This window comes from Eupeodes corollae, chromosome 2 (assembly GCF_945859685.1).
Source record: "Eupeodes corollae chromosome 2, idEupCoro1.1, whole genome shotgun sequence".
Lineage (NCBI taxonomy): Eukaryota > Metazoa > Arthropoda > Insecta > Diptera > Syrphidae > Eupeodes > Eupeodes corollae.
In genome coordinates, this window is record NC_079148.1 from 20,667,060 (window position 1) to 20,694,117 (window position 27,058).

The window sequence follows — 27,058 nt, forward strand, 5'->3', positions numbered from 1 at the left end:
GTTCTGAAGGCTGTATATGCAGATCTTATGAAATTCATGATCGATGCTATTTCGGAATCCACATTCATCAATAAAGAATTGAGGATACTCTGATAAGAAGCTAGGTAATTAGGATTACTTTAATTTTGGTAACAATTGTAAACGACTGCTACCATCGTCCTCACATCCACCGACTCGTAACTTCATAGTTGTGGGTAGATGATCCGAGAATGTCACTACATCAACTTTAAAATCAAGAAAATAGTCGCTCCATGTCCCTCCTATCATGCAATAATCTATGACAGATTTTCCTTGTGCTCCAACAAAAGTTAGTTCACCAAACTCGTCTGATGCGGATGTCCCCAAACAAAATGTAGAACAAATTTCGGTGAGGGTTTCATAATTAATGAAGCATAGTAAACTGACTTACTTATTTAAATAGGCGCTAAGGTCCTCTGTGAACTTGGGCCTCACCCAACAAACTTCTCCATCTAGCACTCCATTTGGGTGAGATTACTTTCTCTACCAAGCTGCAGGCGTGGATTCAAATACTATCTGGGCTTAAGTTTTCATGCGCAGCTTATAGCATGACGGTGATGTTGAATGTCTTATGTAGCAACACTTTGGATGCTCGAGAGAGGGCTTTACTACTCTATTGCTTACCCAAAAAAGCGCTTAGTAGTGTAATTCTTCGTTTGATCTCAACGCGCGCTGGTGTTCTTTTCTACATTCATAGCGGAGCCTTGGTAAGCAAAACTCCTTATCTATCTTAAAGTTTCACCTGTCCATGGTGACGTTTTGATCGAGACGTAAGTGGTGTTGTTGGTCTTTCTTCAGAAATAGATATTCACATACCTTCTTGGGATCAATAACATTCTATATGTTGAACATTTTTTGAAGAAGTTGCGAAGGTCTTTCAAATTTAAATCGTTCAAAATTGCAATTGTTTCCTGCATTGAAAATGTCCTCTTTCCAAAGTATTCAAGGCGCTGGACATTGAAAAATAGATTGTGAAAACAGTCTTTTTTAGCCCTAAGATTATAAAGGGTGTCCCAAAATTAACGCAAGAATTTGCCGCCATTTGTGCAGTGAAGTGTTGGCAACCCTAAAAAAGCAATTTGACAGCTAACAGTACTGTGAAGAGATTAATTGAAAAATTCATAGAGACTGGATCCGTTGGAGACGCCAAACACACTGGTCGTCCAAAAACAAGCCATTCAAATGTGAATGTCGAAGTGAGAGTGCGTGAGAGTGTTGCTGATAATCCAGGAACCTCAATTCGACGTCGTGGACAAGAATTGCAAATTTCAAGAACCTCTCTACAGCGTATACTCACTAAAGATCTGTGTCTTCATGCTTACAAAATTCGATTAACACAACAATTGAAGCCTAATGACCATGGACAGAGAAGAGAGTTCGTTGAATGGATTATAATAGGTGTCATAACCGGGTACTGTCTAATAGGAAAGTAGGCCACGAGACTAGGCGTATTCTCAAATGACTTTTGCAGAAGCTGTATGAACGAGAAAGAGGAAGACACGATTCTTCATCTTCTCTGCACATGCCCCGCTCTAGCTCGAAAATGTGAGAATTACCTAGGAGAATTCTTCTTTAACGATCTAATCGATCTAAATCATATCGGTATAATAAGCCTCTCAAGTTTCGTAAGGGACTCAAGCTGGTTCCATTGAGCTTAGGAGGAAGCCACAAGATTCATGTGGTATCACAATGGGCCATTAAACTGGCCTAATTGTGTCCGTTTCCATCTTGGACAGCCTCTATAACCTTACCTAACCTAACCTACAGGCAATCCAAAATTGGTTAAGGGCCAACTATATGGTATTATACACAAGTATGCGAATCTTGTTTAAAATAAGTTAATAGTGAGTTAAAAATGAGTTGATTGTTGGAGAAAAACTACTTTCATGTCTTGTATAATTACTAATTTTTAAAACAAGATATAAATTTTTCGGTCTAAATAAAAGCCCCTATAAGGGAAGTTTGAACCAATTTTGTTCAATATAAAGGGTATCCCAAAATTAACGCAAGATTTGAATTAAATAGAAAATGCGCACTCTTTCGTTGAAATTTTAAATGACCATTCTGCATAAATGTAGCTGAATTTCGTTGATGCCGCGTTGAATCTCCTCCTTTAATGCACGGGTGATTGTGGGCTTGTTGACATAGACTTGTGATTTCAAATAACCCCATAAAAAGAAGTCTAATGGTGTTAAATCACACGATCTAGGAGGCCAATTTTGATCACCGAAACGAGAGAGTACACGACCTGGAAATGTCTCATGCAGTAATTGAATTGTTTCACGGGCTGCATGACATGTGGCACCGTCTTATTGAAACCACATATTGGACACATCAATATCATTCAATTTTGGCAGAGAGAACTGTGTAATCATGTCGCGATATCGAGCACCAGTAACAGTCACTGCTTGACCAGCATCATTTTCAAATAAATATGGCCCAATTATGCCTCCAGCCCAAAATCCACACCATACAGTCACGCGTTGTGGATGCATTTGTTTTTCGACAATCACATGTGGGTTCTCCGAACCCCAAATGCGGTAATTTTGGCGATTGACAAAGCCATCAAGATGAAAATGTGCTTCATCGCTTAGGATGATTTTGCTCGAAAAATCAGGGTCCATTTGTTGATGTTCAATTTATAGAGCTTATATGCGATCTGCTTAGAGAGAGCAAGCACCTTGAACGTTTTAAATCCAGTGTTGGATTGCCTGTAAAAATCGAAACAATTTCATAAAAAGTGATATCGAAGCGTTTCAACTTAGACTACCACTAATTTTTGTTCCTCAACTCATGCAACACGATTTTGTTAGCGAAACTATTATCCTTAGAAGAGAACAACTGAGAAAGTCCTGTTTGAAGATGTAGTGTGTAGGTTTGCATTGTTGTTGACGTCAATGCCAAGTTAAGCAGCATCTCATCGGAACAAAAACATCATCATTTAATTTAAAATTCTTGAAAGTTCCTCGTGAAGAATTCAGGCAATCATTCATAAGCCTATTGTTTATTTAAAACCAAATTTGGTTACTTAAACAGTTTAAGCGTAATACTTACTTGAGCCCAATTTTGAATAGAGATTCGTTCTTTAACCGTACTACGCGAATGTGGAATCACTTAACTTTTTCTTTTCAAGAACTCAAGAATTCCCTATTATAAATAAATGCTGAATATAACTTTATTTAAATCTAGTCAAAGTATATCTAACTTAATAAACCGCTATGTATACCCACATACATACATATATTACCTTCAGGTTTGAAAAAAAAACAACAAAAATTATACCTACATAAACTTTGTGGGGTGTCATCCTATTAAGTGAAAGGAAATATGCGCACGAATTTTTCTTTGTTTTGAATTTTGTTATTGCTTTTATATTCGCCCGTATATACACGTCTATGAAGTTAGGTACGAAACCAACTCAATTCCTCTTTTGTGCAGCTGCTTAAAAATCAACAAAGCAATTCTCTCTTACCTACGTACCCGCAAAACAAAATATTCCTACCTACTTACGAAGTAAAGCGAAAATTATTGCGTGAAAAAATCTAACGCAACAAAATAATAAGAGACTTATGTTGAAAGAAAATCAAATAATAGACCAAGAGTAGAGTTGTAAAAGAAAAACACAAAAAGAAAATACTCTAGACTTTATACCTACCTACATATATGCCTACATTTGTATATAGTGTGAAAATCACATTGTTATATTATGTATAGCACATGCTTACCTACCTACTTTTTTAAAAGGTACCTATCTAGAAAGAACCAAACCAAACAAACTACCTATGTTATGTAATTAATCTCAAGCAATCGACCAACTTAATTTTAATTGCATTATTTATAAAGACTGAATTATTTATCTGGTTAATTTTAAAACACAACCAACTGCAAGTTGTTGAGCACTCAAATAGCTCAAAAGAAAGTGAAAGTCGCTATAAAAGTGTACATAGCTACAATATTTTTGTAGAATGAAACTGATAAAAGCGTGCGTCATGTATTAGTTTTGACATGGAATTGTCGTGCGGTTCTATGGTGTAATGGTTAGCACTCTGGACTTTGAATCCAGCGATCCGAGTTCAAATCTCGGTAGAACCTTGTCTCTTTTTTTTAAATTTATATTTCTCAACCAATAAAAATACTCGATTGAAACTGATAGAAATATGAACAAATTCAAGTTTTTGTTGCAATTTTCTTTGAACTAATTTAACATATAAGCATATGAGTAAATATTTAACAAATTATTTTATTATCTTTTAAAGAGATTGAAGTTTTAAATAGATGAGGTTAGGTTTAAGTGGCTGCGGATTCAGAATCCACCCACTTAGGCCAAAAGAATAGAACCATTGTGATACCACATGAGTCTAGAGAATTACTTCTTACTAGTCGAACCATTTTGAGGTTTTTATAAAGCGAAGAATGTACACTACCGGTCAAAAGTTTGAGACCACCTCTGAAATTTGAGAAATATCGAGTTTTAACCCCTAAACTGAAGTTTTAGGAAAAAAGTTAATACGAGACAAAAGTGAAGAGCATGTCTAGTTGTAAATGATAGAAAAATATAAACTAGTTTTGTACTAAACATAAATTATTAAATTAAAAAACCAATAAAAGCTCTAAATTGAGTTTTCGTCGAAAAACCCTCCTTTAAATTCAATAATTTTTTTTTACAATTCTGCACAATCTTCTCACAAAGTTTTGTATTTTTTTCTTGTGGAATATTATTCCAGCAATTTTGTAGAGTTTCTCAAAGAGCAGATTAGGATGTTATGTGGTGATTCCGGACATTTTCATCAAGCTCTTACCATAAAAGCTCAATGGGGTTAATATCTGGAGACTGCGGTGGTTATACCATTACTTTTAGAATTTCCTCATCTTCTTTTTGTTTCGGGTATCCCCGGCAAAGTTTTGAAGTGTGTTTCGGGTCATTGTCTTGCTGGAATACCAAACCTTCACCGACTAATCGGAGTCTAGATACCAAAACGTGGTCTTCCAATATCGTTTTATAGACTTCTTTATCCATTCTTCCTTATAACTCGTGTTATATCTCCTACTCCATCGAAGGAAAAACATCCCCACACCATTACTGAACCGCCTCCATGCTTTACAGTTGGGACCAAGCAGTCTGGTAGCATTTTTAGTTCAGCTTTGCGTTTTACGTACACTCTGCGATTTGAGCCAAATATCTCAAATTTGGACTCATCGCTCCATAAGACTCTGTTGAAGTCTTCATCTGTCTAATCCTTATTGGTTTCCATTCCAACCCTTTGATCTTGTTTTGGGGTCGTAGAAGTGGTTTCCGAACTGCTACGCGCCCAAAAAGTCCAGCATGTCTTAGCCTTCGATGTATCGTTGATACAGATAATGGTTCTTCCCGGATTTCATTGATCTCGGCGCGTATTTCTGGAGCTGTTTTCTTCCTAGAACGCTTGCTTATGGTGATTATATGCAGATCTTCGGTTTTCGTCGTAACTCTAGGTCGTCCAGACCTAAGTTTATCCTTAAAACCGCCGGTACTAGAGTAACACTGTTTGGTCCTGTGAACTGCTCCTTTGGATATCTTCAGTTTTGTGGCGATTTCTCTTTGCGAATAGCCTTCTTCAATAAGGGTCACAATCGCAGATTGAGTTTCAATAGTACTTAACTTAACTTTTCCCATAATGCGCACTTTGTTTACTGGAGAAGATCACATTCTCAAATAAATTTAAATTGGATCAAACCGAGCATTATATACAAAATCCTGAATATGTAGGTATTCAAGTTTTACATTTTTTTACCCTTTAATATTACCCCAGTCATAAAAAAATTCCAAATTGAATGTTAAAAGTCATAAAAAATAAAAACTATGGGAAATCCAAATAGATGCCAAAAACCCAATACTGGGTTGTTTTTAATTTTTTTCACAAAATTCCTCATAATTTACAGAAAAGGATTAATATCTGGGGTTTTTTCACTTGCACCTTTTATGAATGGTCTAAGTTAACAATGCAGGTACAAAAATCCTAAATTCATTCATAAACCCAAACGCCAAGTACAAATAAAGTAACCCTTTGAAGGTGGTCTCAAACTTTTGACCGGTAGTGTATTTGATATCCTTTTTAGCTAGTTCAATGGGATTATCTAAAGAGTAGTCTCCCAGATGAAGTTTGAGTCTTAGTGAAAGAGCAGGGCAAGTGCAGAGAAGGTGAGAGATTGTTTCCTCTTCTTCCTCGTTCATACAGCTCCTGCAGAAGTCATTTGAGGCGCTACACCAAGTCGTATTGCGTGTCTGTCTATAAACAGTGTTCCGTAAGGATACCTATTAGGGAGCTTATATGAAGTCTGCTTTGAGATAACAAGTCCTTAGAGCGCTTTAGGTCCAGTGAAGGCCATATAAGTTTTGTGGCTGCGCATGTCGGTAAATTGTTCCATCTAGAGTTTGTTATCGTAAGAGCTGTTTCTTTTAGCAAAAGTTTACATGTAGCTATCGGTATACCCATCTTCTCCCTTTCAGGTGAAATAGGTATGACGGTTCCATTTTTAGCGAGTTCATCGGCTCTACAATTTCCTGTGATGTCTCTGTGGCCCGGCACCCAACAGAGGTGAATGTTAAATTGCTGCGCCATCTCCATAAGAGACGATCGACAATCGTGGGCCGTTTGAGATTTGGTTGAGACACCGTCAGGATATTTAATAACAGCCTGACTGTCAGAGAAGATGCGGATATCAGAAGTTGATATCACATTTTCTCTTAGCCAGGAGAGAACCTTTTCCGCTTGGAAGACGCTACATTGATTAGGGAGGCGGAATGAGATGCTTAGATTAAGCTTTTCTAAATACACACCACTACTAACTCCCTCATTTGTCTTGGATACATCTGTATAAAAATGAATGCTTTTGTTGTCCAGGAGTTTTTTGTCTTCCTATTCATCTTTGGATGGAATGGATACCTGGAAGTTTTTTCCAAATTGGGGTTTTGGAATAGTGTACTCTATGTAATTTGGTATAGAACCAAAGATGTTCAAAATGATGAAGTGCCCCACATTGTTGTTGGTTCATTGAGATGAGGCGTTGAGTCTTAAAGCTGTACTCGCTGCCACTTGTTTGCTGAAGATGTTGAAAGGTGCCAGATGGAGGAGAGCTAATGCTGCTGAGGGTGTGGTTCTCAATGCCCCGCTTATACAGACATGCATGGCGTTGGACTCTGCTGAGTTTATCGTAGTATGTGACTTTCTCTAGTGCAGTCCACCCTATTGCAACCCCGTACATAAGTATTGGTCGGATGACCGGTGTATGGCTTTCTTGCAAAGGAAAAGAGATATTTGGCTTTATTGGTAAACATTAGTGGTACACCTTTTATTGAAGGAGGTACAATAACTGGGATCTTGTATTGGACTTGGCTTGTTTTTTGAGGATTAATACTAAGCCCGCAGTGATCAGCCCATCTAGTGAGCATATTGAGTGTGTTTTGGAGGAGGTCTCTCAGTGTATTAGGATGTTCTCCTGTGACGGCGATAGCAACATCATCGACATACGCAACCACTCTGTAGCCTTTTCTCAAGGGATATTAGTAGTTCGTTAGCCACTATGTTCCACAGGAGAGGGGATAGAACACCACCTTGCGGAGTGCCTCTACTGACAGACCTTTTCGTACACAAATCCCCCATCTTAGATTTGATGATCCTGCTTTTTAGCATTAGATTTATCAACTCACAGAGTGAGTATTCGACGTTTAGGGTTGTCATAGCAGAAGTGATAGTGAATGTGTCACCGTTGTTGAAAGCGCCCTCAATATCCAGGAAGGCCACCATAGTGTATTCCTTTTTCTCTAGGGAGTATTCGATAGTTCTTACCAGAGCTTGCAAGGCTGTTTCTACCGATTTCCCTTTGCAGTAAGCATGCTAACATGGATATCAATCAATCGTTCCAGGGATTTGAGAATGAATGATGATAGGCTAATGGTTCTTAGATCTTTAGGGTTGATATGCGAGCATTTGCCCGCCTTGGGAATGAAAACTACCTTTACTTCTCTCCATCGCTGAGGTATATAGACCAGATCTAGACAACTTTTGAAGATTATCTCAATGATGGGCAAAGTTATATCAAAGGTAAATTATAGCTCAGGTTGTACGATTTGATGTGGACTTGGAGATTTATAGGGTTCGAAACTATTCAGAGCCCTTGTCAATTTTTCTTTTTTAACAAGACCTTGAGGAAAATTTAAGTTAATACTCGACCCAGAACGGTTTGTTGTATTAACAGATTTGGAGCTATCTGGGAAGTGGGTGTCTAGTAGCAGGTTTAGCGTTTCTTCGCAACAGTTAGTTCATGTACCATCTGAGTTTTTAAGGCAACTAGGCATGATTGGATTTGTCGAGAGAATCTTCCTTATCCTTGATACCTCTGAGGATCCTTCTTTTGAGCTACAGAAGGATCTCCAGGAGGATCTTTTGGCTGTTCTCAATTCTTGTTTATACTTTTTGAGAGATTTCTTTTAGGAGCCCCAATCTTGGGGGTGTCTAGTCTTTTTTGCACGATTAAAAAGCCTTCTACAACCTTTTCTGAGTATTTCTAGTTCAGCAGCCCACCAATATGGTTTCTTCTTTCTCCACACTGTAGTGAGGGGGCAGGCAGTTTCCATGGGTTTATTGAGGGCTGCTGTAAGCTCATGGACTTTGGGTGAGGCTAAAAGTTAATTTAAAAATTAAAATAAAATATTAAAACTTGTTTAAGTTTGATTTTTTGAAGGAGTAAAACGGTTAAAAACTGTTCGAGTGAAATAACTTAAGTTTTTAAACACTTGGATTCATTTGCTTCACATTTTATAGAGAACAATTTAATATAGGTAGAATAATTGAGCTAAGGCTTACACACGCCAAATGGTTGGATTTAAATTTGGTTGTAATGCCATCTCTTTATTTACTTGAGGAACCCCAAATACTTTGTTAATAACCATACCACCGAGATATATTTTTTTTCGAAAAATCACCGTCTACCGTTTTTCTTTCAAGCACCACACCGGCGTATCTAAGACGTTGTGAATGGTTACCTGACTTCAGTTGTTTTGTGAGCTGGACTTTATGATATATGGGCGTAATGTGCCGTAAAACAGTTCTAATTTCTTAGGATGACGAGGAATCGACGCATTCAGGGCTTCGGCGACACTTTGACTTAAAGCAGCGATATTTTCAGTGGTACGAGAAGATGATGCACAGGTCCAACAATATCTGTAACCAATCCATTCTTTTTAAATTTCTTCACAATTTTGGCAATTTCTTGCATAGTTAGACGATTATGTATGCACTCATCTCCTCTTAAAGCACGATGCGTGGCTGTGGCAGAATCACCATTATTGTTGGTTTTAACAATTTGTATGCGTTGTGCGATTGTTAAGCGATTCATTTTCGTAAATGTTAGACTTTCAACTGAAAAAAAATTGGTTTAACAACTAAGTTTGACACATGTCGAATTCCAGCTTTTGAAAATTCCAGATTTACATATAAAAACTATACAAAATTAAATTGTTCCTCAATTTCCCTAAAATTCAATTTGCCATTTTTTCTAAACAGAAAGTGTACATGAAATAAATCTCCAAGGAATTAATTTTTATTTTGCCAAGGTAAGCAAGGTTTTGTCAGTGCGAACCAAATTGTACTCTTCCAAAGGTTTTTCGATCGTCTTTTGTTAAAGTTCGACTGTATCAGCTCCGTTTTATATGGATTTTGGAGACTAAAAAATTAATGTAGGTAATATTTGTTTGAGGAAAGTGTATGTTTTTCTCAATATCCTCTCCATCTCTTAACCTATAGACCTTCAAATATTTTCATTCACTTTTAGCATCATTTTGTGTTTGTTTTTTTTTTTTTTTTAATTCAGATTTGCTTTTTAAATAACGTTTGATGCAACCTTAACTAAATCAAATGAAGAATTCGCCGCTTCCGATTTTCAACTGGAGATCTTGGGTTGGGGATTATAGAGATTGAGAATTATCTCTACATCACTAACCCATTTTAATACACTCCTGTTTTTCTGCTATAAAAACTGATCTGAATGCGAATCTGATCTTACAATTTCAGATTAGGTCAGGTTTTTGAAATAAACCTTAATAAAAATGAAAAAATCCATAACACGTTGTTTTTGAGTTAATATACATTCATGATGATTTTGCAAATTGCAACCATTACGTATGTTCTAGACACAGTTTTAGTATCTCCAGTATCTCACTTCTTAAGTAATTATCATTAATTAGGAATCTATTATAAGTCTTCATTTGATTCTATATTACATTTTGAAAAACATTCAATTTTATGTTTAATAGTTTTAGAACTTCCATTTTACCTGTAAACTAAAAATTAAAAGAAGTATAAATACAGTTGTCGTCTTTTATTCAAAAATGTAACATATCTGATGTATAGTTTTCGCTGAAAAGATTGTGTTTTTTTATTTTTCAATTCCTATTTTCAGAAAAGAAACCGAAATAAATTGCAAGTTTGTATTCAGGTCTAAAATTATGCCAGATTCTAAATTCATGAGGGTGGTTCAATGTTGAAGAAACGGGTTGTCTGTTTTTGCCATCACTCGACATGTTGCTACCGTACTAATTGAGTTACGTTGAATCGTCAATTCTGAAACAATTATTTGCTTGGCGAAAATATTTGCTGTTATGGGGAAAGTCACTAAATATTTTGGAGTCAATTAACTCGTCACAAACTTGTTGAATCATTTAATTTATTTGTCACCTGCTGTAAAATCCAAATACTTTTCCTGATTTCAAAACACCAAAAATGATTGGTTACACCATGGAATATGGTGATGTCTTCAAAAACCTTGACTCAAACATATATAAATAAAAAAACGTATTGATTGTCTCGAAAAAATGGATTGAAAAACAATGAAACCATTTAAATTGATATATGTTCTATGGTTAGTGTCATTTTAACAGTAATCTTTGTATTATTTAAATAATCATAATATTTTCGTTAGGTACGAAATTCAAAATCAAACTTAATGTGTACTTAGAAGAAGAAAAAAAAAATTAAGAAGCTCTAAACCCTTCAACATTAAACATAAAGAAAAGCATTGAAAACATCTTGGAAGATTAAGTAGATCATAAAAGCTTCTCACTATTTGTATACTCTTTTATTCTAAGTACCTTATTTTTAGGTTTAAAAGTAACAATGTCCGTTATAGTATCTATTACAGTCGTTAGAAAACCTTTTGGCATTAGGCTTTGACCTGCCCACTTTTTGTCGAGCCGCCATCACCGTTCACCGTCACACAGTGAAGCCATCGTAATAGACAAAAATCTACCTATATTTGGTATGAAGGAAATTACAAAAGCCCTTTAACCCGAGTCATTCTTTTCCAACGTCGTCGTCGGTCGTCGTCATACACCTTCGTCATAGTCTGGTGGCAATTGTGACAGTCCCGTCCTGTTACACTTGTTGTAGTTGATGGTAATAATTACATTTTACAAACCCATGTTTTTTCTCCATTTATATTTTATCCATCACACTTCTTTCTTTCGCATTTGGAATGGTTGGTAGACTGGACGGACGTCGGACATGCAAATACATTTAAACCATATACAGACTCATATGTAGCTACTCAGTTTTCCAGAAAATTAAATTTATTCAACAGTCGCCTTCAAGTCTGCTTCGAGTTCGAGTGTAATCCATATGAGTAGAGTACATCAACATAACCCTGCCTTCACATTCTCATTCTCACCTGAGACCTGACTGTTTTTTATTTCGTTATGTACATATTTTATAAGTACTTTTTTATTGCACGTTCGTTTCTCTTTCGTTTATCTTGTTGTTGTTGTGGCTTTTTCGCATCAGCTGTACGCATTTGAACAAAGAAAAATAAAATGAAAGTTTTAATGTTACTTACATTACACATTTATTCTTCTGAGGTGCATTTATTGGATTCTCAATTTAAAAAAAAATATTAAACTAACTTCAAATACTAGATAGTTTTTAAGCAATTTAAAAATATAAATTTTATTTGAATAACATATTTAAATATTTAACAATGTTTGAGTTAAGCGTTCGATCAAAGTCTCTCTCAGTCTCCCTGGATGCTGTTCGTTATTTTCTGTAATTAGCTTTGGATGCTTTTAATGTTGTAGAATGTTCAGAACATTTTATTGTTTAGAAACTTCAAACAAGTTCTTTTATTATCCTGAAACTCATTTACTTACGAAAAAGCATTCCCGGCAGCCATGGGAGACCAAGAGTAATTACATATTAAAAAAACTGACATTTTTATAACGTGCGATTTTAATGTACACAATTCTTCTTGGTTTCTACATTTGGGACAGACAACCCCTTTCAATGTGTCTGTGCTAAGATTTCTGTTGATTTTGTTAATAGTCAAAGAGTCTGCTCGAATATCGGAAGTTAATTGTCGTGTAAAAATTCTCCAGTTAAAAAAAAGGGTTCGGAGAAAAACCGATGTCAATACGAGACAGCCAATTCCGACGGTCCCAACAATTATTTCAGAATATTTAACCGGTCAGTGTGCTTCCTTGATAGTGGCGTTAACTCCAGTGTCGATTTGATTACGAAGTTCTATTTCTTCGGAATCCTGAAAATGGTTAAAAGTAACAGACCCAAAACTAAATCATGGTTCAGTGTTGTATTATTTATTGTTGTAAAATTTATTGTGTTATGTTGACTGGAATCAACGGCTCCTAAATCGTAATATTGATAACATGTGTCTAATTTTGTATAGTATTATTTTTAACTGTTTTTATGAAACTACGCCATTACGGAAATCTCGCTATAAATCTAAAACTTCACCACACTCAATCAAAAACCTTAAAAAATAAAAGAAATAAGGCATGGCTAAAATTTAGTAAAACTAGAGCAGAAGAAGACTTCAGGATTCACTCCGAACTTAAAAATATTTTCATTGACTACTCCAATATTCTATACTCTGACTATAAAAAAAAACGAATTGAAACAGACCCCAAAAAAAGTAAAAACTAAAAGAAAAACTGACGGTTACCCAAACTCTATGTCTTTTAATAACACAAAAGTCATGACTCCCAAATAATTTCAAATCTGTTTGCTAATTTCTTCAAAGATGCTTTCGACGTGCCTCCTTCTTTTCAAATTCCCGATTCGTTCTTTCCAGCCCAAAATTATCCACACCTTAACTCACTTGACTTGACAATATGTGAGGATTCAATTGTTCTTTGTGTCTAAGAACTTGATGACTGTTTTCTCCCTGGCCCTGGTGGAGTACCATCATGTGTTTTTAAAAAATGTGTGTCTCATTTATCGTACCCTCTGTTTGTTTTGTTCAATGAATCTCTTAGAAGCTCAATTTTCCCACTATTATGGAAAAGTGCATTTATAACTCCGATTCATAAAAAAGGGTCTAAGAATGAAATAACGAATTACTTACTTACTTACTTAAGGTGGCGCTACAGTCCTGTGTGAACTAGGGCCTCACCCAACAAACTTCTCCATCTAGCTCGGTCCCTAGCTAGATGTCTCCAGTTTCGCGCTCCAAGTTGGGTGAGGTCACCTTCCACTTGTGCGCGCCACCTGATCCGCGGTCTTCCTCTACTGCGCTGTCCTGCGGGTGCGGATTCGAAGACTTTCCGGGCCGGAGCATTGGTTTCCATGCGCTCTACGTGACCCAGCCATCTTAGTCGTTGGACTTTTACTCTTCTTGCTAAGTCTACGTCGCTGTACAGCCCGTACAGTTCGTCGTTCTATCTTCTCCTCCACTCCCCTTCGATGCATACGGGACCGTAGATCACACGAAGAACTTTTCTCTCGAAGCGACCCTTCTTCTAGGATCTGGCGTAATGTGAATTTTGTGGACTGTGGACTTTCCTGGTCTAAAACCGCACTGATAAGGACCTATCAGTGGGCTTTAGACGTTCATATATTACGGCAGAAAAGATTTTATAGGCGATGTTAAGTAGACTTATTCCTCTATAGTTGGTGCAGTTTAGAGGGTCTCCTTTTTTCAGGATCGGGCAAACAATACTGAGGTTCCATTCATCGGGCATGCTCTCTTCCGACCATATCTTACAGATAAGTTGGTGCATGCTCTTAACCAGCTTATCCCCAGCTGCCGTTCGACGTTGTATCTTCTCCCAGCACCTCCCTGTTTTGCCTTGGGTCTGGAAATCCGAAGTGCTACCCTGGCTACAACGAGGTAGTGGTCCGAGTCGATGTTAGCTCCTCGGAAAGTTCGTACATCCATAATGCTGGAAGCGTGTCTGGCGTCGATCGCAATATGGTCAATCTGGTTGACGGTAGATTGATCTGGAGAAGTCCAAGTTCCTTTGTGGATGTTGAGGTGTGGAAAACGCGTACTGGCTACCATGACGTTTCGCCCCGCAGCAAAATCTATGAGCCTGAATCCATTGTCGGAAGTGTTGTCGTGCAGGCTGTTTTTCCCGATTATTCCACCAAAGATGTCTTCCCTTCCTAGCTTGGCATTAAAATCGCCCAGGACTATTTTAATATCGTAGCTAGGGCACTGCTCATATGTTTGTCTAAGAGCTCGAAGAACATATCTTTGGTGTTGTCGTCTTTCTCTTCTGTGGGGGCGTGCGCGCATATCAGGCTAATGTTGCCGAATTTAGCCTTGATGCGTATGGTCATGAGGCGCTCATTGATGCACCTATAGCTCAAGACTTCTTGCCTAAGTCTGGCTCCAATGACGAATCCGCATCCAAATAAGCGCTGTTGGTTTTCGGTAGCAGTCACCATAGTAAATATCGCAGTTTTTCATCCTCTTTTTGCCCGGCCCATCCCATCGTATTTCCTGGATGGCGGTGATATCTGCTTTATATCGTTCTAGGGCCTCCGCTAATTCTTCGGCCGCACGTGGTCTGTTAAGGGACCTAACATTCCACGTGCATATCCGAAGTTCGTTTTCCTTTATTCGTTTGCGTTGGTTGTCAACAGTAAATCCGTCCGTATCCGAGGCTTGTTGGTGCTTCGCAACTTTGAAAGCTTTTACGTGGCCAGGAAGTCACCCCGACGCACAACCCCCAACCTGGAGGACCAGATCCTAAGTATAACTCCAAGGATGGGGAGCCGGATAAAACCGCTCCTTACAGGCCTGGGCTCCGAATAAGTCGAAGAAGCCCTATAAGGTGTAACTGTAGACGCCACCGTTGATCCCATCTCGGGAATTCCTCCGCTGCCGTCTGGATAAGGAGAGGTGCCTTAGTGGAAACACCTCTCCCCACCTCTCTCGTTTGCTGCCCCCAACAACTTTCCACTGGGGTTGGAACCCAATCTCCAGTTGAGGTACTAGGCACCCGATGTTCACCACGTGGAGGTGAGAGTAGGAGTTGATAGACAGAGGTTGGTTTTAAGAAAAACCTGTGGACGCTTGTGTCCTCTTGAATGCACATGTCTACCATTTGAACATCAATAACGAATTACCGGCCGATTGCCAAACTTTCCGTTATTCCTAAACTATTTGAGTCCATTATCTGTAAGATGTTATCCTTTAATTGTATGGGAAAATCAACATGGTTTCGTCCAGAATAAATCAACAATTACAAACCTACTTCACTTCACTTCACTTCACTTCTTTCTGCCTTGACTCCTTCAAAGATCGTAAGCAAGTAGATTGCGTATTCACAGTAAAGCGTTTGACAAATTGTGTCACAAGACTTTAGTCCATAAACTTAAGGCCTTAGGGTTTAACGACAAATTCTTGACGTGGATCTCGTCTTATCTTAAGAACAGAAGTTATAGCGTTATATTCAGAAATAAATTCTCCGACCAATTTTACGTCAACTCTGGTGTCCCACAGGATAGCCATTTAGGTCCTTTATTATTTATCTTATATATAAATGACATAACATGTGTTATAAGAAACTCCTCCGTTTTAATATACGCTGATGACATTAAAATTTTCAAATCTTCATAGTTCTAGGGAATGATGCAATACAAACCGACTTTTATTGAATATTGACAAATTTAAAACGTTTTACACGCAAAAAACAATTATAGATTATAACTATTTATTAGATTCTTCCTCCCTTTGTAAGCTTTCCGTTTTCTCTGATTTAGGTGTTATTCTTGACAGTAAATTAACGCTCTGTGACCATTATAACTTTATAGTTAAAAAAGCTAACAAGATTATAGGTTTTATAAAACGTTTTTCTCGTGACTTTCGTGACCCCTACGTATTAAAACTTCTTTATGTATCATTTGTCAGGCCAATACTTGAATACGGCTGTGTTATATGGGCACCATACTATACAGTCCACATTGAAAGACTTGAAAGCATCCAAAAAAGATTTATGCGTTTTTGTCTTCGTTTTCTTCCGTTTTCCCAAATATTCACACCACCTCCTTATTCTCAGAGACTTTTGCTAATAAATCTCCCTACACTTTCACAACGTAGACAATATCTCCAATTTTGTTTTATTTTAAAATTAATTAATGGTTCTATTATATCCGCAACAGCTCTGGATCGTCTAAATTTTAGCTTTAGTCAAACTAGCATAAGAAGACAGATACCTTTATGTCCGATCTTTAGCAGAACTAACTATGTTTAAATCAATTGATTTCAGTCTTCAATAAATTTTATAATTTAATTTCATCTGTTAATGACAATGTTAAAAGTAAACAATTTAAAGAAAGCTTTTTTAATATGTTATAATATTTATTTTATTAATGTGTATGTTAATTAAAATTTTAAATTAAAAATTATGCAAAGCTTTAGGTTTATATTAACGTTAGATAATTAACGGATTAAATAAATAAAACCAGCCAGGTAGGACTGCAAACGCCCACATTCGGCAGGCCTTTGGTTCAGTCTGAAAGTCTGAAAATAGAAAATAAATGTTGCTTTGTCTCAGGGTTCTATCCTATCTCTGACACTCTTTTTTATTTTTGTTTACAATTTATGAAACTTCTAATCCACTTACTACGCTACACTTACCGCTTATGATAGAGCACTCATCTCTTTATATTCGTTTTTTAGCGTTTTTAGATTCACAAACCTGCTCTTCGGATTTAGATCATAAAGGGCAATGTATAATAAGCTCCCTAATTTGTTAAATGGGGAATACAAAATCTTATAGAATTTAATGCGTCGGAAACTCAATGTCGCTTACTGTCCTTGAAGCATAATTTACCACTTTTGTGACCATCTATGAGTGGCACTTTCATCAAGGAAACTGAAGATCTTGAAATTTTCCATCTCTTGTGGAAGGATCAAATTCTAGATGATTGGTTTTCCTGAAGCGATGCAAGAAGTTTTTCTCCCACTCTATTATCTATTAAACTTGTATATTTATTCATTGAACCTTAAACAAATTTGTACAATTCAACATAATGATAAATAAAATTATGTCCTTGGTTTTGAAACCGAATGCCAGATGCCATCTCTATTTTTACTGTTAAAAAAATAACAAAATATATTTTTAATATTAATAATTCAAGTAAGCTTTTTGGTGTGTTTTGCTATTAGAAAGTTTCCAGTTTCTTCCATTTAAGATACTTATAGATTCTGATTCGCTTATTATTGACTTTTTAAAGTATACAAATCTTATTTCTTTAAGAATAGGGCACACTGATAAGAACTAATAAGAGTTTTCTTGTTCTTGCAAATTACAGAGAGAGCAAAAAGTTGATTGGTCATTAAAATAAGGTTTGTCAAGAAGCTCTCCCCTAATGCGATAAATGATAGAAATTTCAAATAAGCTCATTTTGTGTGTAAAATAATTGAGCTCATTCAGATTATAATTAAGCTTTGGATATAGAGATCTACGTGAGGAGCCTTTTGCTTCCTCAATTAGATCTAGTCTTATTTTGTCATCTAGCTTTTTGAGAATACAATTGATCTTTTCTCTCATACTCCCATCTTCCATCTCCCAAAGATGCACCGAAATACCGCTAAATATGGTTATATCCTCCCATTTCCTGAACCAACTTATATTTTTTTGTATGCTGTGTTTTGCTAATAGTTTTGATAATCGATTATTATTATCATAAGAAAATATTTTGGCTACATAATCAAAGTGCATTTTCAAGGTGAAAATAAAAATAGGAGGAAGACCTGTTTCAAGCAGCAGCATGTAATTAGGTGTTGATTTTGGTAATCTAAATAGTTTTTTTTAAGAAGAGCCGTTGCAGTTTTTCAACCTCATCATACTGCTGATATCCCCATACCTGACAACCATATGCCATTACAGTTCTCAGAGCCGCATCAAACACTCTAAATTTGACACCATGTGCAACATTTGTGTTCCTAAACAAGTTTTGCCAGGTTGAATTTATACCACATAACGATTTCTTCAATTTACTTTGAAAGTGTTTCTTAGGGTTGAGTTGGGGTGTGAGAATCATTCCCAAAAAATTAAATTCATTCAGAACTTCAATATGTTCACCATTTAATAACCAGCTTTCATTTCTACTGTGTCGTCCTCGACCTGTTCTAAATATCATAACTTTCGATTTTGATATATTTATTACCAGATTCCACATTTTACAGTACTTATCTAGCCTATTTATCATGAGCTGAAGACTTTCTGGGGAGTCTGCAAACAAAACCACATCATCAGCATATAGGAGGCATTTTATAACAAGTCCTGCAATTTTAATACCGTTTGGTAAAAAGAGCAAACAACAGTGGGGATAAAAGACAACCTTGACGTACTCCACTTTTTGTTTCAAGTCATTTTGATATTTGTTCACCGTCCCATACAGCTGATGTTGTGTTCTCGTAAAGTTTTCTTAGTACTTTAGAAATCTTAGAGGATAACCCCAGTAGATTTAATTTATAAAACAATGCTCCTCGGTCAATGCTATCGAAAGCAGCTTTGAAATCAATAAATATTGAATACAGATTTTTCCCATTTTCTGCGTAATAATCTGCGATATTTTGGATGGAGAAAATGTGATCCGTTGTTGAATAACCTGCTCTGAAACCGGCTTGAATTCGTTCAACAATTTGTTTTCATTAACCCAAAACTCAAGCCTTTTCAGTATAATTCCTGTAAATATCTTCGAAATCACATTTAGGAAAGATATGCCCTATAATTTTCAAATTATTTATTTCCCCTTTTATGTGTATTGGAAATACAATTGACTTTCTAAAAGTGTCAGGTACTTCAGCAGTGTGCAATATATTTGAATAGGTCTTTGCCAAATTTTCCAAAAAATCGTTTGGGGCGTTTTGGAAAAATTCATAATTAACTCTATCATACCCTGAGGCTTTGCTATTCTTAGCTTTATGTAAATAAAACACCTTGAATCTAAACACTCAACGCTTATGAAATTTTCAGCGAATTGTATTGGTTCTTCAATCTCTAATGGATTAAGTAGATTTTTAAAATGATTTGCCAAAATGTGAGCATTCAAATTGTTACTAATTTTGAATTTTTTCCCATTCAGTTCCTTCACTACTTTCCAAAATTCAGAAGAATCCTTGGCATTATTTAAATTATTCGCTATTCCTAAATAGTATTCATTTCCCTTTATTTGGCAGAGTTTTTTATATTTTTTATTTGCCTGCTTATGTTCAGGAAAAAACGTTCGTTTCTCATTCTTGCTAGTTTAAAGATTTTGAATGATTTAGCTCTGGCTCTCGATCGAGTTTTTTCTTAGCTTGGATAAAAGAATCAATCTGGTGGCTTGTGCTTGGGGCAGATGTTTTTTTATGGTCAGGACTACTGAGATTGGCATATGGTCCGAGAAAGTCAAAGCAACAACATTAAAACTCTCTAACAAATAATCAGCAACTGATGCACCTTGGCCTCCCTCCGACAAAAGTCATTTCTCCGGACAAATCCCCGCTAGTTTACCCATTAAGTAAAAAGATCTCAATATTTTGAAGGAGTTCTAATAGTTTTGTACCGTTTCCGTTCAACACTTTATCTCTTAAAAAACCTAACCCATTTGAATTGCTCGCCAAAAGGTATTGTATAACTTTCTATCTGATGTTCCGCCACTCGAGCATTGAAATCTCCAGTAACCATTATATTAAACTTGTATTCGTTATAAGTTTCAGTTTAATTCCCATCTCTGCAAGAGGAACATGCAACTTACTTAAATCCCGCCTCTAGGAAACATCATCAGTACACCCGCGAACCCAACTCCGGCCGTATTGTCAAGGGCAGAGAATTTCGTTCTTAGGCCGTACTAAGCTTATGTCATTCCAATATTCAGGGATTCAAAACCAATCGTCTCCCCTTCCTAATGCTAACACTGTGTCTTGGCATAACAAGACTAACAAATTCGTCAAATTTGTTCCAGTTGAATTTTCAACAATTTCAATTGATGTCCTTTCTAACTTCAAATAAAATAATAATTATATTTTGTTTTCTTTTTTAGATGTTTCTTCTTTAACGGAGCTTGCAGCGAAGTGCGTTGCATCGTTCATACCATTCGAACTGGTAGAACATGTTTATCCACCGGTTCCAGAACAACTCCAACTGCGTATAGCATTTTGGAGTTTTCCCGACAACGAGGAGGACATTCGATTGTACTCCTGTCTAGCAAATAGTTCCGCCGATGAATTTCATCGTGGAGATCAGTTATTCAAAAATCGTGCAGTTAAAGATCCCTTGCAAATAGGTAAGCCATGATTTAAATGTAATCCATCTATAAAAATTGCATACTTATTTTGGTTTTAATTATAGGTTTTCATCTATCAGCAACTGTTATTGGCCAAAGCCAACTTCGAAGTCATTTTAATGTTGCGGTAACTTTCGATAGAAGGCGGATATCTTCATGTAATTGTACATGTACATCCTCCGCTTATTGGTGTTCTCATGTGGTCGCAGTATGTTTACACCGAATACATTGTGTAAGTGTAGAAGTCATACTTTTTCCATTTCGGACAACTATTAAAACAAGTTTGTGTTTTTTTTTGATAGCCCAACGAGGTATGTCTGAGAGCTCCGGTATCAGAATCCCTCACCCGCTTGCAACGAGATCAACTGCAAAAATTTGCTCAGTATCTTATAAGTGAACTGCCCCAACAGATTTTGCCAACGGCTCAGCGCCTGCTCGATGAATTGCTGAGCGCCCAGCCGACGGCAATTAACACAGTATGTGGAGCCCCAGATCCAACAGCTGGTGCATCAGCGAACGATCAAACTAGCTGGTATCTAGATGAAAAAACCTTACATGAGAATATCAATCGCATATTAATTAAGTTCTGCCTACCGGCACCAATTGTATTTAGGTATGAATTGAATTAAAAATCAAAGACGCAACGTTTTCTATTTTTTTAAACCTTGTCTCATTTTTAACTTTTTCTGTTTCTCTTGTAGTGATGTAAATTATTTAACAAACTCCGCCCCACCGGCCGCTGCCGAATGGAGTTCCCTGCTGCGTCCATTGCGCGGAAGAGAGCCCGAAGGCATGTGGAATCTATTGTCTATTGTTCGTGAAATGTACCGTCGCTGCGATCGGAACGCAGTTCGTCTCCTCGAGATCATAACCGAGGAGTGTATGGCATGCGATCAAATCCTAATTTGGTGGTTCCAAACAAAGCTATCAATGATGATGGGATCGCATGGTTATAATGGCGGCAAACACAGCAACACTCATAGCAATTCGAATGCATCGCAACATGCATGCTCATCGCTATGTGACGAAATTGTGGTACTGTGGCGCTTGGCTGCATTAAACCCAGGCCTAGCCCCTGACGAGCGGGACATGCTGCACGCCCAATTTACGGCGTGGCATTTGAAGATCCTCGATCGGGTCGTCAAGTGCCGGATGCTGCCGTCGTCATACAGCAGCAAACATCAACAGAATTCAAGGTGAGTGATTGGTAGAGAGATTGTAGCCATGTTACAAACACTATGTTCACATTTTGCTTTATTTAATTTCGATAATAATTATTCACAAAGATTTACTTCACGCAGAACCGATGCTGAGCTTTTTGTTGGTTTCAAGCCGGCCATTGAGGCGTGCTACCTTGATTGGGAAGAGTACCCGATACCCGGAATAACACACACCCAAGAAACAAATCCCATATACTATTCGCCGTTCACGTGCTTCAAACATACCGACTCGAAGAGCGAACCCTCTACCAGCAGTCACCAGCTGAATGCGACACAAGCGGTCATGGCCAACAACAAGCACTACAACTATATCAGCACCTCGACCGATCACCATGGTCTGCACCTTGTGCACAACAAGAATCGCTATGATCGACCGTTCCGCGACCGTTTTTACATCTCGAGTAGCAACAATTCGAGTAACTCGAGCAGTGAAAGTGTTCCTGTGCGAGTCCACCATCAGGTGGGTTTGGTTTCGGGAGGAGGTGTTCTGCCAGGCATTGTCAGTGGCAGTGGGGGAGTTGGTGTTTCTTTGGGAGTCGTTGCGGCAAAGCCAGGTGATGGCAATCGATCAAGTGCGAGTAGTGAGGGCTTCTGCGAGAATGAGGACTTTGGCGGGGACAGTAGTGGAAACAATGAAGGCGGCCAGACACTGCAACCGCCCGCTGCAACAGTGCAGGTTAAAGCAGCTCAGAACACAAGTGAAACGGACTCACAAAATAGTTTAGAATTATCTTCACCGCTGGAAGCCGAAAACTTGAGAGATGGCGAGAGGTTGAAATATCTTGGGAATTTCGTCGAAAGCACTGGCAGTAGTGTTGGGACAAGGCCGACTCTATCGCCGTCGTCGTCTACGTCTTCGACTTCATCGATGTTGGCAACAAAAACTCCAATGCCCTCTACGTCTCAATCAGTAGCATCTCAGCCGCCAGTTGCAGAAGCGGTCGTTCTTGATGACGCAGTTGCGGAACCACGTCGGGTGTCCAAAGATGAGTCGTTTTCAAGTTCGAGCGATGAGTTCATAACGCCTGAGGGTCAACCGATAAAATCTGCTCAACCCTCATCGGCGGCGGTGTTTGTACCCTCGGTTTCTGTTGCAGAGTGCAGTCCAGTTGCTGGCAGCAGTAAGGCTCTACAAAATCCACTTTCCACAGAAAAACCGGAAATATTTTCGAACGTACGACCCACGGAGGACGCTTGGGATATTCTGCTTGCTCGAGCAGAGGGACTTCATGCTCACGGTCATGGGAGAGAGGCTTGTATTTTAGCAGTCCGTTTGGCAGAGGAGATGTTGGCGAATCCACCGAACTTAATGGTGGAGCTTCCACCACCTCCGAAGCGTAAAGGCAAGAAGCACAGTATCAACCCGATTTCACATCAGCTGAGCGTGCTGGCATCTTCGACGCTGTCCAAATGTGCATTCCTCTGCACAGTACTATCTGAAAACTCAGAGCATTATCACAATGCATTCAGGATTTGTCTATTTGCATTGGAAATGCCACGACCTCCGGCCAGCACCAAACCCCTGGAAGTGAAGCTGGCCAATCAGGAGGCGGATCTGTTGGCTTTGTTGAAGAAAATCCACTTAAATCAACCTAAGTTGCGAGTAATTCGTGAACGTGCCGAACAATTGAAGAATGGCACACTTAAGTCTAGAGGGGAGGCCTTGCTTCCGATAAACCTAGCGAGTTTTATCTTTGATGCTTTGGTTATGCCCTCGGTTATGGGCAAAGAAAATCGCAACAAAGTCATGAGTATAGCATACCGGACGCCAACAGATGAGAATTTAGGATTCGAGGCGGCTGTAGCTGCTTTGGGCCTAAAAGCTAATGTCTCCGAGGCGGAGCATCCTTTGCTCTGTGAAGGAACCCGTCGGCAGAGGGGAGATTTGGCTTTAACATTACTGTCATATTATAAGGACGAACCTCGAAAGATAGCAAAAATTATGGATAAGCTCCTGGATCGAGACATTCATACTTTGCTTAAGAGTCCTCTGCTGCCTGCTTACTATTCAAACAACCCACCGGTGAGGACTCCAGCATCGCAAGCTCGCCGTGATGAGCAGGAGCAATTCAATGCGCACGTTGCGACTACATCTAATTTTGCAGATTCTTGCGGATTTCCGTCGTCGGACAACAGCCGGCCACACAGCAGTACCAGTGCGGAATTGGAGGTGGGAATGGGAGCACTGAGTGTGAGTTCGGGGCAAGGAAACATGGCCGGAGCCTCACCGAGCCAGACCATGGGTGGAAGTGGTAATGTTGGCAGTTCTGGTCCTGGTCCCAGCACTCGAAACAAAGATCTACGATACAAGGGCAAGAGGGCTTATCCTTCAATACCAAACCAGCCATCAGAGGCAAGCGCACATTTTATGTTTGAATTGGCGAAGAATGTGCTAACTAAAGCAGGAGGAACAAGCTCAACTTCACTATTCACACAGGCAACTACGAATCACAACCACCACGGGCCACACCGTGCTCTGCACATGTGTGCTTTCCAACTGGGACTGTATGCTCTTGGGTTGCATAACTGCGTTAGCCCGAATTGGTTGTCCCGCACGTACTCTTCGCATGTGTCGTGGATCATTGGACAAGCGATGGAGATCGGTGCACCAGCAATATCATTCCTCATAGAAACATGGGAGGGGCATCTCACGCCGCCCGAAGCTGCGGGCATGGCAGATCGGGCTTCAAGAGGCTGGGACAACAACATGGTCTATCCAGCTGCTGAGCTGGCACTCTCAGTTCTTCCCCATTCTGCTGCACTAAATCCAAATGAGATTCAACGTGCGATACTGCAGTGTAAGGAACAGAGTGATCAAATGCTCGAACGAGCCTGCATAACTGTCGAAAACGCAGCTAAGGGTGGAGGCGTCTATCCAGAAGTTCTATTCCAAGTTGCTCACTACTGGTATGAATTGTATTTGCGAAATACTCCGAACAGCGAACAAGATCACGATGTCAACGACATTGACCACTCGGCAAGTCTGAGTGCGTTAATTGAATCGGCAGAGGCTCAGATGCAACAGCCGCCGCCACCGCAACCGACACAAAATCAGCAAGTAGTTGTGACAACAGCCCCTCCACCATTCCAACAGGGAGTCACGACACTGGCTCCCATTGGAATCGCGCCCTATCCCCCGTACAGTTTCTGCCAGGGCATCTATCATCACCACAACTTGACGTATCCTCCAAATCAAATGCAAATGTACATCTCGACGGCACCTCCACCACAGGCCTACCAGCCATACCCACAGGCTCCACCAACCCAAGCAGGTCCGCCACCGAGTGCATATGGAGTGCAACCGGGGGCATTCCAGCCCATGCAAGCTCATCCACAAGTAACACAGGGTGGAGGTTATCCAGGTGCTCCTGGATCGCAGCAATACGCTGCAGTGCAAATGCCCGTACAAGTGAACACCGGAGCTCCACCACCCACCCAGCAATTGCCGCCGCAGTACTATGGGCAACCGATGGCGATAGCCCCTCCTCAAGCCTCCCAACAAGGCAATGGAATGCGACAGCAGCCGTATCCGTTTGCCCAACAAGCTCAGCCGCAGGTCCGGCAAAGGCATCCACATCAGTTCAGGTAAATTAAACAAGCACTAATTTTTAAGATTTATGAGACTAACTTTCTTTTGCTTTCCCAGTCCCACTCAACTACGTTATTTGCTCGCCGCCTACAATGTCGGCATGCTGGCAATGGAAACACTCGCCCGCAGGGTTCACGATGATCGTCCACAGGCGAAATACGCCCGCAATCCACCATACGGTGAAGATGTAAAATGGTTGCTGCGCATATCAAAGAAACTGGGCACCCAGTATTTGCATCAGTTTTGTGTGTGCGCCGTAAATTCGATCGTTAGTCCTTTTGTACTGCACGATGTTGCAATCGAATCAGCACATTATCTCGGTCGAAACAACCATCAATTGGTGATGCAACATTTACGATCTGCATTGACACCGCTTGTTCAAAAGTGTCAACAGATGTAAGTAGAATATTGAAATAAAATTAGAGAGCATTTAAATCTCATTTTTCGTATTCAAGGTACATTCAATGCATCCACCAGAAACTGTATCATCTCACACAGGCAGATTACGAAGATTTCGCCAGTATTATCTTAGCAGCACGTGCAGCCTTCCAAATAACACCGGAAGGTAGCGCACAATTTAAGGATTGGTTGCAGTCTATTAAAAGGTATTTTATTGTTGTTTTTTTTTTTGCCAAATTACTTATGAATAGATTTAATATTAATTTTCTTTAAAGATCAAAGTCGTGCAAGAAAGATCTTTGGACACAAATCAATGCCGCTCTACAAACAAATTCTAAATGACAAAGACTTGAATCGGCTAGTTCCGAAGTAATCACTCTAAAAAGCAATGCATCATCCCTCTCTTCACTACTCGCCGAACCAGAATCCACATCGACACCAACAACAATTAACCATGACCGATCGTCATCATCGACACCGTCCCCATCAGATTCGCCAGCAACTTCGGTTATGGTCGCTCCGATAATACCACGGCCAACAGCTCCAACATCCGCTTCACCGAGCCTCAATCCGACTCCATCATCTGTTTCGACAACTTCAAATAGTTCTTTTCATTTGCAACATCTCCAGAACCATCATCATCATCATCATAAAACACAGCAGCAACACCAATTCGGAATAGGTTCGTCATCGTCATCGACATCAATAGGTGCTGCAACAACACCCACTCCATCGGCGAGTAATAGCAGTTTGAGCTCTCTGACTCTTCCATCCTCATCTGTTGGTGCTGGTCATCATCATCATCATCACCACCATCATCATCATTCAAAACAGCAGCTACAAGAGCAGCAGCAACAACAACAGCAACAGCTCCAACATCAGCACCAACATCAGCACCAACATCAGCATCAACATCAGCATCAACACCAACACCAACAGCACCGGCAGCAAATTCTGGCCCCCCAGCAGCATCTTCATCAACAAGTTGCCCAACAATTCCATCATCTCCATCAGCATCAGCCTGTCCCACACCAAGTACCGCATCATCATCACCTACAACAGTCCCATCATCAGATACACCATACAACTCTGGAACTTTTGACGCAGCAGCCACCACCTGTCGCTGCTGCTACTTCTTCCTCCCAAAAATCTCATCACCACGGCCAGAGTTCGGTCCCCCATGTACCGATAAGTATGCCACCACCGCCGAACGCGTCATCGGCAGTCCAACAGCAGCCTCCAACACCCCAACAACAAGTTTACCCAGCTGCAATGCTAACAATTGC

The 27,058-nt window shown here is 39.2% G+C and overlaps 2 protein-coding genes and 1 non-coding gene across 3 annotated transcripts in view; 2 read left to right on the forward strand and 1 right to left on the reverse strand.

Moving 5' to 3' along the window:
• The window catches only part of LOC129944784 (zinc finger SWIM domain-containing protein 8 homolog), a gene marked incomplete at its 5' end in the record, with an annotated part of 33,998 nt that extends 7,812 nt beyond the window's left edge, over nucleotides 1-26,186 (forward strand). The window contains 8 exons of the mRNA XM_056054448.1: nucleotides 20,322-20,564; nucleotides 20,630-20,796; nucleotides 20,867-21,177; nucleotides 21,266-21,760; nucleotides 21,866-25,369; nucleotides 25,431-25,769; nucleotides 25,829-25,978; nucleotides 26,048-26,186. Of these exons, the coding sequence (XP_055910423.1) occupies nucleotides 20,322-20,564; nucleotides 20,630-20,796; nucleotides 20,867-21,177; nucleotides 21,266-21,760; nucleotides 21,866-25,369; nucleotides 25,431-25,769; nucleotides 25,829-25,978; nucleotides 26,048-26,114 (5,276 nt within the window). The remainder of the gene's footprint in view (nucleotides 1-20,321; nucleotides 20,565-20,629; nucleotides 20,797-20,866; nucleotides 21,178-21,265; nucleotides 21,761-21,865; nucleotides 25,370-25,430; nucleotides 25,770-25,828; nucleotides 25,979-26,047) is intronic.
• Nucleotides 1-27,058, reverse strand: part of LOC129944334 (40S ribosomal protein S14a) — a 252,630-nt gene that overhangs the window by 13,561 nt on the left and 212,011 nt on the right. The gene's annotated exons all lie outside the window — the stretch shown is intronic.
• Trnaq-uug (transfer RNA glutamine (anticodon UUG)) lies at nucleotides 4,039-4,110 on the forward strand. Its single transcript has one exon. It is a non-coding gene; the product is annotated as a tRNA-Gln (tRNA).